General features: G+C 35.7%; 1 protein-coding gene across 4 annotated transcripts in view; it reads right to left on the bottom strand.

Annotated features, from left to right (window-relative positions):
* Window positions 1-14211, bottom strand: part of MIGA1 (mitoguardin 1) — a 42094-nt gene that overhangs the window by 5613 nt on the left and 22270 nt on the right. For all 4 annotated transcript variants that reach the window (XM_065673627.1, XM_065673626.1, XM_065673625.1 and 1 more), the window contains exons 8-14: window positions 12736-12836; window positions 2878-2996; window positions 2622-2694; window positions 2238-2324; window positions 2016-2114; window positions 1546-1680; window positions 60-113 (exon numbers count right to left, since the gene is read on the bottom strand). In XM_065673627.1, coding sequence (XP_065529699.1) covers window positions 60-113; window positions 1546-1680; window positions 2016-2114; window positions 2238-2324; window positions 2622-2694; window positions 2878-2996; window positions 12736-12836 — 668 coding nt within the window. The remainder of the gene's footprint in view (window positions 1-59; window positions 114-1545; window positions 1681-2015; window positions 2115-2237; window positions 2325-2621; window positions 2695-2877; window positions 2997-12735; window positions 12837-14211) is intronic.

Genomic DNA, 14211 nt, shown 5'->3' with positions numbered 1-14211 from the left:
TTCAGATACTTAGGAGCTGATCAGCAACTTTGGTCTGCATAATTTGCAAGGCAACTTACCTTCACTTGCTGTCTCTTTTGCTTCAGGACTGACCAACAGCTTGAAGCCACAGCCTAAATGTAAATAAATAAATAAAAGAACCCACACAAACACGCTCCAAACTGTGTGTAACTTCACTATAAAAGAAATTATTTTCATCTCAAAAAGAAGTGAGCTGCAAAATACTGCATTTCTATACTTTGGGGATTTTTAATTTCCTCAGTTTCAATCTTGTGATAACAAAGTTTAAAACTGTAAAATATCAGCTGAAACAACATTATATGTAGTTCATATTTGTTATTTTCAGATCTTATTTTGCAACATTTTCTTTCATTTAATTCAAATATTACTTGGCATCCTTGACTGATTTTAGTTGCAACAATCAGGAACATTCACGGGGTTCAACTGAGGACCAGTCTCTCATATACCCAAACGTGCACTCAGACATAAGTAACTATTTTAGATATTAAGTAGCATGCAAACACATTGCAATGTCCTTTTTCATTTTAGCAAAAACATTCTTGCAATAGCTTCAGATTCAGCTAAGGAGTTTTGTCCAAATATGGACCTGTGCAAGACAATATACTGATATCAGTACTAGGCTTTTTCCTCTCATCTGATCCTCCTTCAGTACTGCAAGATAATTTACTACTTACAAAACAGTGTTATCACATAATTACAAAAATAAGTACATGCATGTTTCCTCTTTTTTCCTTTAGAGGGAATATTTCAATTGAAAGATAAATACAGGAAAAAATGTCAGTTTACAGATATAAGTGGGTGAAATGAGAGTGGTTACGCTACTAGCTGACCATGGCAGTAGCCTGTACGCCTGTAATAGAGGAGTGAGATCTTTTTGGCAAATAGGTGCACCTGAAAGTGTGAAATGTTATCAACATTTGAATGCCTGTATTTCATAAATGTACTTTTGTGTGCTTGCAACTTTGTGCCTTATTGCTAAATCTCTGCTATATGAATCAAAACCTCTAATACCTCTAATACAGCTAACAAAAACTTCCCCTCTAAAATTCTACTTCCTCAGAGATAGCTTGTCCTGCAAAAATGAGTGTGTTTTTCCAATACATTCAATCATTTTATATATTTTGGGCTCAGATTTGTAGCTTTTAAACTGCTATTATGAATAACCTGATAATACAACCTGCTTATTTTTTCTGAGGAATACTTCAGGTACCTATTCAGTTGTATTGGAAGCTGCACTAGACTTCACAGTGAAGGTCAATGTAGTTTCTTGCTTCAAAATTAATGCTTTTATTATTAATTTAATTCTCAAGACAACATACACAGTCTGATTCCTGCAGCTACTGGATTTAATCTCATTTCTACATGTGCTTTACGAATATAAAGCAGAGATTGCCATAAGAACAGTTCTGGTATATACAGAAATTTTATACCAGAATGCTCACACTAATGTTACATTTATCATACCATCTACTTGTTGTAATGTCTATAGAATAGTGACTATGAAAATGATACATAAATACTTACTGTTTCTTTAAAAGAGGAATTTAGCCAGCGGTTATTTACTACATTCTGTATAGATATTGGTGGATTTTCTAAATCTTCAAATGAATCCATTAATATGAAGTCCAGAACAACATCATAAAAATTCAGGTTTTTCACCTATATTAAATCAGAACATGACCTAAGTAACCCAGTTTCTCTTTCAGCAGTGGAATTCAGCATGCACCACATTCTAACTCTGTATTAACACGCAGATTTATAATTGCTTTTAACGAATATTAAACATACTTTGTCAGTAAAGGAGAAGATAAAATATTACATGTTATCTGGTACGAAACTACAGTGGTGGATGCCATTTCTCTAAATCAGCAATGTAAACATAAAAAAGTTGCTTTTTCCACCATTCTGAACTGTAAAAATTCATTTTTAGATGTTTTTCATTTTTTTTAGATGTTACTTATTTTTAGATGCACTTTTCAGAAACTCAGACTCACTCCTGTAGCAGCAAGTTCCATTTCAGTATTATCCCAGTGATCTGTTTGTTCCAGAAAATATATCATTTCATCAAACACATCTTCAAATTTCTTTGGATTCTGTAAAGCAAAAGCAGTGAGTTTCAAGCAAACTTAACAAAAGACATGGTTTATATTCACTGGAAAGTGAGTTCTAGTAGAAGTTGCATTAACAATAAAACGTTAGTTAAAAAAGGCTTTTACCTTTCGTGCTTTCACAATCAAAGCAGACAAAATTTTTCTTCCACTTTCAGCAAGAAATATTCTGTTTGCTGTCTCTGAAAGAATTACCTAGAAAAGGTTCAGAAAAACCAGACATACTAATTCACAGGTTATACTAAGTGACCTTAAGCACTTCAATCAAATTTAATATAACCTCTAGTATAGTAGGCCAATTCCTCATCAGCTTTTGGTGCAAAGGTTACAAAGCTAATCATAAAACTGGGACTCCTCTGCAAATTTTAGAATGACAGAAATGTAATAGCAACAATAAAATAATTAATTACAGCATATGTTATAAAAATTGCATTGATAACCTCCACATCCTTCAGGCTTAAGAAGACAGACAGACAAATCACTCTCCTTTACCTGAAAAGCTTGTCGAATACAGTGAAGCTTAGCAAGGAAGTCACTGTCTCCTAGACATTCAAACATTTCAGTCCTATATAAAACAGAAAAGTTTTCAAATGCCATGAAAAAAGAGAAGCACAAGAAAACTCAACTAAGTCTAATTCTAGAGAAAAATACCTCGTACAAGTAACTTCTAAAAAATGAGTTCTGTATAGTACATTAAAATTTAATTCTTGCTTTTCTTAGAAATAATTAAGTAGACATAAATCAGTACCTTAACACTCGTGAATAAATTTTGCCTTCTTCTGCTAAGTGCATAGCTTCCTCATACAATGGGCAATGGCAAAGGGAATCAAGACCATATGTATTACGAATCTCTCTGTGCTCTGTAAGCTGAAACAAAATATTTTTGAAGTTCATTAAAGAGCTTGCTTACACAACTTTCATAAAGGTAAAGCAAAGAAGTTTTCCTGATATTCTACTGAAAGATATATCCTTTTCTGCATCTGCTTAAAACAAAAGGGGAACACTCAACCAGCAAAGAGAAGAGAAACACCACAATTATTACCTAACTTAAAATCTGAAACCTACAGTTTCAGGTTTTAAGTTTCAAAAGTTTAATTAATTAAATGGAGGCAGCTTAGTTCTGATTTTAATTTGCCTAGTTGCATTTCTAATTTGCCCAGTTAAATCTAATGGGTCTCAAAGCTGCTAAAACCCACCAGAAGTCAGGACACAAAGTACAGAACAACCACGCAGACCTCTAGGAAGATGGAAATAGTAACATCCTTCCACTCCTGGTTTTGTCTCGCTAGTAGATATGTCTGCTAGTTACCAAAGCATATTGTATGAAGCACGAGCATTCAGCATCCTGCTACAGGCTCTCAGAAATGTGTTCATTTTCATCAGTTTTAATTCTGTGGTTACAAGATAGAATAATGTGAACTCACAGACATTTTTAGAGCGAGAAAAAAACAGAATCAGGTTACGAAATCAAAGCATGTAAGTAATATAGAGAACTCCTGTTTACGAGATATCATATTTAATCCACTAAACAATGGCTAGCTACAATTTCCACTACGAACATGGCATCATATTATTAAGGATCAAAAAAAAAAAAAAGTCTCTCATCTTTCAGTTTAGTTAATGACCAGAAAATGGATTCTAACTTTTAACATCCCCCTCTTTTTTAGTTTTAAATATCCTGCGTGGGGGAAACAAACCTGTGCTTCTAGGCTATCACAACAGAGCCTAGAAAGACCTGGTAAGATAAAATTCTCGCAGTAATTGACCTGTATAAAACCAGGTACCCTATATCTTAGAAATATTAAAAAAAATCAGATTAAAAATATAAGTTGATGCTAAATTTCCATTGAAATTCTGAAATAAATACATGCTGAAAAGTTTTTCCTGTCACTGAGGACATACAGGCAAGTGCTGGCATGAGACTTCATAAAGATATTAATAAGTGTGCTTCCAGTGTGTCTTCTCTACAGACTTTAATTGAGGCTACTACAGCAACAGCAGTTCAGCCAAGCAGGCTTGCCTGCTAAAGGGAAGAATATAAACAAGTGCCAGTACCTGCTTACATCCATGTAAACATTTAAGCACATGAACGTGTTACAGAGATTTCAGCCCAGACATTTTGAATCACTTGTGCAAATACATACAATTCCTTTCATAAAATTGTCAGGACCCATTTTAAATTGATTTGCTTGGGTAAGAAAAAATAACATCTGTATCCCTATACAGATTTCTCCAGAGCTCTCAAATTGAGACTCTAGTGATGAGAATAAAAGCTTTAAGGTCAGCAAAATATCATACTTAAATGAGTAAGGTATGCTTTTAGAGTTCATCTAGCTTGAAAGTATTTCCATTTTGAAAGTATGTATTTGTTTATCAGTTGTTTTGCTTAGAAGAATAGAGTAGAATAAGCTGAATTCCTACGAAAGATTTCCAACTATGAAGACCAAAGTTTTTATCCCAATTTAACAATATTAATCATAGCAACAAACTGTGTTTTGGATTTACTGATTCAAAAAAGCCAACCTGAAAATTGATGTTCTTTATTTATTTAAACAAATTTAAACAAATGAAGCCACTCAGCTTTTAATTGAAATATATAGGAATTAATAATTCAATCAAGTGGAAGAAACAGGAATGTATTGATTTCTTTCAGATATAAGAAATCATTATACAGACACACACATATAACACACACATATATATACACACACGTATATATAGTACAGTAGTTAGAACAGGTAAAAACATAAAAAAAAGTGGAAAATATTTTCTCCAGAATTTGGTTTTCTACATTATGGTTAAAAAAGTGGAAACTGTGTAACAATACATATAAATTTTCCAAAATAAAGACCAAACCAGAATACAAGTAAGGATATTAATTTATTTCTTACCTGATCCGGCTATTAGAGAAGCCATAAAACATTCTATTTACCTTATTTCGCTTGCAAAGCATGAGAAGAAATCAGCTGTGCACACACAGGCACTTTGTAAACAGCTGTCCCTCTCTTGGAGGTTATAATTTCTGTGGTAAAAGGGATTATATTTGTTTTCTGTAGTGAACTTTTGGCAAATCACCTTCTTCAGACATTTAGGCAAACTGACTGTGACTAAATTAGGACTCGTGATTTCCACAGTCAGATGCAGCTAATGTTCATCTGCTGCCAGCAAGCTGAAAATGCTAACATTTTTAGCACAGGAAGATGCCCGATTGCAGCCTTTGTGGTTACAGATTAGCATCGAATCTGATACCTGAGAGTTGAGTGAGGCCCTTGATTATATCTAGCCTTTTTTTTTCTTTTTAAAACTTCCTCTCATATTGGCAAATGAAATAAAGTAACTGTGTAACTGTTGAAATGCATATTACTGAGCTCAAGTGAAGAAAGCAGTTAAATCAACTGGCTACTAAACAGAGAAGGGTATAACTGTTCTTCCACTGAGGTTTTGATTACACAGCGAAGTTAGTTCCAACCAGCAACATTTGGAAAGGGGGTGCAAATTCCTCTATCACTGACTTGGGCATGCAAAAAGAGGAAAGGAAAAAAACCCAACAAAACAAACCGAAAACCAGAAACTAAAGTGACCTCTAAGTTTAACTACAAAAGGTGATTTCCAGACAAGCTCTGAAGCTGCATCGTAATGCTCCTGGAGTCATCATGGATTTTCTTCTGATGCTTTCTAGTATTTAAAAAATATATCATATATCAATATTTTATATGTAGATACAAACAGTGTATATATATATATGTAACATACAGTATTATATTTTAAATGGTTTTGCAAACATTCAGTAATGGCTATTCTCTTTGAGATGAAATAAGGCAAAAGCTTGCTACAAAAGCATCCTGGTTCAAAACAAAATTAGTTGAAAATGCTCAGAACACACATCCATGTTACTAACATAGCAGAGTTTAACATAAAGTGTTTAACAACATGCAGAGCATACAACATTTTCTAGATAAGAGCTTCTCAAGCTGACATCAAAAGGAAAATTAACTCTTTGTTGAAAAAGCCTCCAAAGACTTGTTACCTTTGAGAAAAAATGTGGAAAGGTACATTTTGAAAGAGGTGGTTCCTTGTAATGACCTTGTACCAATCGGCATGCCTTCATAGTATATATTCAAGTACGTGCTTTTTGCTGCACTGTGTTCCCCTATGAACCACATAACTTTCCTCAACAGCGGTTCAGAATTTATCAGAAGTTAGCAGAAAGCCCCAGCATCCCACATCCTGTCACCACAGGTAAGTCGGACTCTTGAGAGCTCCTTGAGTCCTTTCTTGCCACTCTGTAGCGAACATTTTGCACAGCCACTACCATTTTGAAATTCTTAACACACCACTAAGGATGAAAAAGGGCTCCACGCATAGCTACCAAAAGTGCTGGTAGCTGCAAGTAACAAAGGCTTGTGATAATGGACCTGATGTGCCAGCCTCTAAATGTCTGCTATTTCCTCAGTGTCATACATGAAGAAGAATATGAAAATGCTTTCAAAGAAGAGCTGAAAAAATGAATTATCCATATTGGCAATCTAGTCTTGTAATGGTTTACTTCCATCCATTCTAGGCTCAAGAAAGGCAGTAGCTGGTGACCACTGCATGGGACATTTATGATGACATCCAGTGGATACCTAACTTCATTATATCCAGTGATAGGACAAGGGGCAATGGGTGTAAACTGGAGCATAGGAAGTTCCACGTTAACATCAGGAAGAACTTCTTTACTGTAAGAGTGACAGAGCACTGGAACAGGTTGCCCAGGGGGGTTGTGGAGTCTCCTACACTGGAGATATTCAAGGCCCGCCTGGACAAGTTCCTGTGTGATGTACTGTAGGTTACCCTGCTCTTGCAGGGGGGTTGGACTAGATGATCTTTTTAGGTCCCTTCCAACCCTTGGGATTCTGTGATTCTGTGATTATGTTGAAATACTATGTACATCTTCAAAACTTCAAAGCTTGTAGTGATAACTTGTGCCTCTACACACAGTGAAGGAAAACAGTCTTCAAGGATTACAACATGGGCTGGTTTTGTTCAGATGCTGATCAGTCTTCTCTGGGCAGCTCAGCTTTACAGCTGCATCTGCTAGTTAAGAGATGCTGCAACCACTGTTGTAAAGCATGAAACCTCTTGAACTTGCTATAGTTTTAAAGCTTGGGATTCCCTGGCTGCTTTGGTCTAATGAACAGACTCAGCACCCTTATTTGTCACCCACAAGCTGCTTATTAATAAATAGAAAAAATTCTCAGCTGTGCATCAAGATCTTGTTGGCTACCAAAATAACCACCCACTTGAATGTAACAAAAATAAACATTGCTAGACCTTTTGGAATTCTTCCTTGCTCCCACTAATAAAAAGGTCAATTTACTGGCACAGTCAGCATTCCTTGCATTCTGAGAAACTATGCTTATCCTATATTAAAGAGCCTGATGATCACTTTTCTCTGGGCATTTATATCCTTTAAAATATATATATATTTTTAAACATGATCAGCTGCAGAATGAGTGTGAAACATGTTCTAGGAATTCAAACATGTGACGGTGATTGCCAACTAAAACATTTGAGACAGTACTTCGATAAACTTCAACGATAAAGTGGTGCATTCTTATTATCTGGAATAAACCAGGAAGGAAGCTAATGTATTTTCACAAATTTCTATAATTACTTGTATATATTACAAGACACCTGATACCTTTTTTTTTGAGGAAAACACACATCCAGAACATTATTTTATCTGAATTATTACTGCAACTTTATTAATTTTAAGCATAATGAAGAAAGTGAATTCACTATGTTGTGTGCATCAGCGGCGGTACTACTCTTTGCCACGTGGAATAATCCTGGGATATGTGCTGTGTCTGGCACTTGCCTACATATTGCCTACAAGGAGGTATCATGGTACAACAATTAGTTCAGTGCTAATACATGGGATTTGTTACAAATGTTACGTATATTTTCTAAGAAATAAAACCTGTACAGTATGAGCAGTCAGCCTATAGGAACACAGTGGTTATTAGAGGAAACTCCTGCATGTCCTAGAAATGAAAACATTTAATATACTATGTAAATACCATACGTAGCTAAGATTTCAGGATCAACCCTAGATTTTTAAATTTTATTATTCATTGTAAAGCTTTTAGAGCATCACTTAATGACTTGTTGATCTAAGTTGTTCTATTCATAGCCATACAGAAAGCAAGCACAGCTGTCCTTGGTGGAATCAAAGGAACCTGGTTCCCACTGACCACTCTTCATTGCCACCTGGAAAACTTTTCTCCATAATGGAATCCTTTCAACAGCAGTAACATCTATAAGCATGCACAAGACAAATAATAGAAAAACTACCCCAAAATCCAACAGAAATGAAGCATGAAGTTTGAGGAATTTGTTAGACAGGACATAGGAATGGGAGACGTTTCTCAGAGCAGAACTTTTCTGTTGCCTCTAACACCACTGACATTATTGGGAGGTGGAAAGTCTCTGATGATGATATGCACAAGCTTTATTACTGGATATCAAGCTTCAGCGGACACCCTAAAATCTTTTGAGTTTGGCCAAAGTAGTAGGCAGTGGTTAGGAGCACTTCAGGTACAGCTTTTTCAAAGAAGCAGTATTACTGTTAGCAGAATGAAAGAATTTGGGATTAATTCTTTCCTCTCTTCACAGGTTTTAAGGCTATAAATATGAGGCAGCTCAATACCTCATTAAAGTTGTTACAATAAGGAGCTGCTTACAATCCCAGGGCATGCTACGACTACAGAACTGCTGTACTTCATTTGTTTCTAAGGTAAGACAATAATTCATGTCAAACTGGGCAGGTGACATGAACATGGAGGAAGTGACCAGGATGAGAACAGCAAGTCCTGAGAAGATCCAGTCAGTGATCATGGTCACAATTCTGAGGGCAGTCAGAACACAGCAAGGCTTCTCTCTGATTTTTGTGGTGAAATACAAAAAAAAAAAAAAAACAACCCCAAACCACCAAAAATCTCACTTAAAAATACTGTAGGAACACACTCTACTATTACTTGCCTGCATTACTCCCTCTCGTGGTCCCTATTTCAGGAAAGGAATAAAACATCTACCTGGAAACCAGGAAAAGGGTAACCCTACTTTTCATTAACAGGGTTATTTTTGAGTACTTTCTGAATCTAAAATTCGGTATAACACACTTTGACGGTTTTGGTGCCATATCCAAATAATTACAGGCATATGGAAACTGGTGTTCTTTCCCTGTTACCAAAGCCTGCTTGTTTCTGCACTGTTTTAATAGATTTGAACTGAGAAAAAGACAACCTTAGTAAAGGAATTACTTGTAAAAAATGGAGAAACTAAGGCTTTATTCACAAATCAAAAAATCTCCTTCACTTTGGACTGAGTTAACATTTTGATAAAGAAAGCAAATTTTATTTGATAATAGAACTACTGATTCAGTTCTAGTCAAGATATGAAAATAAGACATGATAAATGCATCTGCACTGACAATGGAGAGGCAGCAATGAAGCTCACTGTCAGGGTGAGCAGGAAAGAGCTTCTATTGGAAAGATGGAAAAGAAGCCAGGAAAGAGAGGGTGGAGACCTTTATCTGGCACACTCACTGCTGTATTCTCGCCAAAGGTGGTGGCTATTTTGATCACACAGTGGATGAGATAGCAAGAATATGAAAAGAATACTAACCCTCAAACACAAGTTGATGGCAGATGGCCTAAAATAGGGAAGAAAATACAATTATTTATCACAGTATATGGTATCAGTAAGTTAATTAGGGCAAATGGTTGTGCTTTCCATCCCTTTTGCTGTGCTTCTAGGAGCCTCAAATGTACTCAGGAACAAATCTGTTTGGGCTTGGGGATGGCAACTGTATGCCTGGCTCATCTTTATAAGGATTCAGCAGACACCTGGGTATTGTAGGTGTCCAACTGACACAATTCTGTTTAAGAAGTCATCAAGTGAATGATCCTCAGAATCCTCTTGATTATTATCCATAGCCAAGATGAAGTTTTGGAATACCCTGCTGCTATCCTGTAGAGCTCATCAAAAGGGCATGTGAGTTAAACTCTGCCAACTGTCCCAGTTTTGCATAGTTCTCTTCTTGAAAGCCATCTTCCTATGTTTTGTCCTAACATAACACAGGACAACATTCCTGTTGCCTCCTAAGCTGTATTCCTATTAATTTCCATCAAAACATCCTTGTCTTGTTTTAGGTTTCCCTGTATCTTTGCTGTTATCTTTCCTGAGGGCAGTGAACTAAATTTGACTTGACTGTGTGTCAGCACTGAAACATGAATATGGCTTCCAGTCTCAAAAACCGGAGTCTTAGCCCTGCTGCTGGGGATAGGATGCAATGTAGAAGGAAGACAATGTGACCACAGAAAATGCTGCTACTTTGTAATTTCCCAGAATGCGAAATCACTAATGATTCCCGTAGGGCAAAATCACAGGGCAGCATACACACAGGTATGAATTTCAGATTTAAAAACTTCGCTAAACATTTCTATCAGCACACAACAGTTCAGGAGATCACTAAAATTGTAACTGCAATCAGGGAGCACAGGGTAGAAGAACAACTGCCTATTGGTCCATGAGCTGAGACAAATCCACAGCTGAAAAAGCCTCAGACCTCTTAGCCTGAAACATTCCACTTTTTTGCAAATGAAAGAATAAAAATGAAAGATGTAGATAAGCAAGAAGCTACCTGTCATCAAGTCTAGAACAGAAAAATCTAGTATGTCAATTCTAATCCAGTTACATTAAAGCAATTACTGTTCTTTACTAATAGCTGAAATACACTGGGAAGTGGTTATTACTCTCTCATTGACACAGTTATTTGCAGTACTAACTCAAAGCATTTTCTCCCCCAGAGGATGGAAAAAACTTTACATCAATGTAACACTATATTCATAAAAGAAGACCAATTCACAGCTTTATTTTACCTGTGCCACAGAACGATGCCTCAGTAGCTACTACCTGAGAACTAACTGGCCCTGTAGTTTAAGCCTAGTGATTCATATTTAATCCAAAATTTTGCTGGTGTTCTGGTTTGAACACTAAACTTCAAGTTGTTTTTAGCTTTCTTAATGTTCAGGACTCCTATCAGCTGAGAATTTTAATAGATTCTTCAATAAAATCTGAGAAAGGAGATCAGAGAGCTTGTTCTATTGGCAAAGGCTGTGACAGCTGGAAAGAAAGAGAAAATCCTCATAACTTTGCTCTGGAAGAAAGAGTTGACAGAAGTGGCATTGAGGTATCAAAATGTGCACAATATTTTTCAGGATATGTAAATACAATTCTGTTGCCAATTTTGACACAAACATTTCTTTATCAAACACTGAGACAATTCAGCTTTGGGACAGGATGGTGATTATACTGAGGTGATACACTCTGGGCTTTGTTTTTTATTTCGTCTTTTTTTAAGCCAAAACCCACAAATGAGCATAATGGATTGTTCTCATCTTCATGTACTTGCAAAAACACCAGGAAAGTTCATGGGGAAAAGAAAACACAAAAGATACCAAGTGTACAAACTAATTGCTTACAACTCCTCCCAAGAGCTGGTAAGAGCTGAAGCAAGCTTGAACTGTGGTCTTGTCCAAATGACAGGCAAGAGTAACCAGTCTCTATAGACACAGTCTTAGAAATGAATGCTAGGCATACTATCACAACTTAATGTGAATTACTAAGTTAAGATAATCACAAGTTAATGTGAATTACTAAATCAAGGTAATTGTGTTTTGGAAAAAACAAACCATATAATAGACAGCCAAAACGGTAATTGCAAAGAACATGTATGCACATCTCTTCTTACAACTAAGTTTAGTAGCTTAGTTGTAGTGCATATATGAAAGCAATATCTAACACAAAATGTATCTATTGAGACCAATTGCCTTTCCTGCAATTTGGAAAAGAGTGCTATTCAAGATCACTCCAGCTCCTGAGAGACTATAAAATGAGATATTTCTCATTTAAATAAGTTTGTTGCTGTATATAAAATTCTTTCAAATACTTCAAGGGAGCTGCAGCAGATATCAGCTGATAGACAATGCCCTGTAATCCAAGATTATTTCTTTATGCATCCTTTGTGGTCTTATCTAAGATTAGTGAAAGTTCGATTTACTGTATTATATTGTGCATGGCACTTACTAAAATAGGTAGCTGTCAATTTCTAACTATTTCCTCTTGGGAAAAAAACAAACTCCAAAAATGACAAAGTGTTCTTCACACATCCTTATGTTAGGGTAAAGCAGCTGGAAAAAAATGAGAATAGAAAAATGCAATTCATGGTGAAAGGAACTACTATAGCCTCAACTGATTGTGCTTCTTCACTCATGAAAATCTGTTTTTCAAAAGCAACTTCTTTTCAGAAGGAGCTGGGGAAACATCCTGCCAGTGCACAAAGCAAAAAAGAAAAATGGGAAAGAAAAAAAGGCAAATTGATCCCAACTTCGTAACTCAAACTGCTCAGAAGCTGGTTACAGCTAAGCAAGGAAAATTTCTGGTTTTCCCCATAAGAGAAACATATTCTGCTTATAATAATTAGGAAAAAAAAATAAATTTGCCTATTTACTGTTCAAACAGATCAATGAAACTTTAAAGAAACAATCTTTAAGAGTCTTACCTCAGCTGTGGAAACAAAGGAGTCTGTTGATGCAATGCTTAATGTATCTCGAAGGCCGAAATCATCCATGTTATCCTTTACAGTAATGTCTGTATTTTTATCTTTAGAATGAAAAAAAAAAAAAAAGACAAACTGACTATTAGACTATCAGAAAATTAAATTTCAATCTTGAAAGTGTGTTTCTTCTACACTTTAATGTAAGTACTTCATTTGGAAGGCACGATATTATGCTACTGTGAGAGTAAATTCTGCTATGACCTGCAAAGATACATACAGTGACTGTATTTTTCTCTCTCTGAAGTGGACTTATGAACAGAGAGAGAAAAAATATTTCCCCAGAGGCTTTGCCTTTGCTAGACTTGTGACAATCCCTGCATCTAAAGATATTACTTCGCTATATTGATCTAAACCCTCTGTTAAATTTTTAAGCTGGCTGTGTTACATAACAAATACTCAATGTCTTAGTAACCAAGAAATACAGTTCTAAACAAAAGTCCACTAATCAAAAAAAGGTTTCAGCTTCATTTGAATTAATTGCATTTTCTGCTTCTCATGCCTTTTTTCACTTGCTGGTTTTTCAGGAGAGCAAGTGAAGTTTTTAATCTTCACTGTATCCTCTTTGCCCAAAAAGCTTTTCCATTGAAATTACCCATCCAGAAGCATTTCCTATAGTACTAGAAGTCTTAAAGCCTTTAAAGGAACTGATATTTTTTGCTTAAAATCATCTGCAATACAATTTCTCTCAGTTTTCCTTTATTTTATTCTCAGATTTCAACTGTTGCACATATTACTAGCATACATGAGTTTGTTTTTACCGTACAGAAACACTTTCACAGAAGGATTCAATTCATAACTCAGTAAGTCAGACTTTGGCTTGATGTACCCCATACATTCTCAGTAGAGCACAGGCATTTATTTTGGGTTCCTTTACCTTCAGACATTACACATGTGTTGCTAAAAGTCTGCTTTATTTCCAACAGTCAGCAGCAACCAGCTACTCAGTGTCATCCAGATCTGTTGCTATGGCAATACTTCATAAGAAACACTATTACATAGCAAAGTGGCCAAATGCCAATATACTGGAATGGTTTACTCATCAATTGAAATGCTACAAATCCACATAACTATTATTTCGGTGGTTGTTATGGTTTTATTACTTGCGGACTTGGAATGACAGCTCAAAAACTGCACATAACAATAAATATGTCTTTGAGACAATTCACTGAGGGAAAAAATTACTAAAAGTTTACACAAAAACCTTACTAGATTGAGTTAGGCAGATTTCTACTTGTAATCACAACTTCACCAGTATTCACAGGAAAGTCTAATTTTTTCAGATCATTCTTAGTTTCTTCTTTCTTTTGACCTCTTAAAACCAAGAGGAAAAGTGCAGCAGCATCCAAATTGGTTGAGAAACAATCACATACTGGAATCTGAAAAGCTGGAACAGAAAACTGAACTGTGGTTTGTAAAGCA

Source organism: Lathamus discolor, chromosome 3 (genome assembly GCF_037157495.1).
Source record: "Lathamus discolor isolate bLatDis1 chromosome 3, bLatDis1.hap1, whole genome shotgun sequence".
Lineage (NCBI taxonomy): Eukaryota > Metazoa > Chordata > Aves > Psittaciformes > Psittacidae > Lathamus > Lathamus discolor.
Note: the sequence above shows the minus strand (reverse complement) of the source record. Positions and strands in the feature narration are given on the sequence as shown.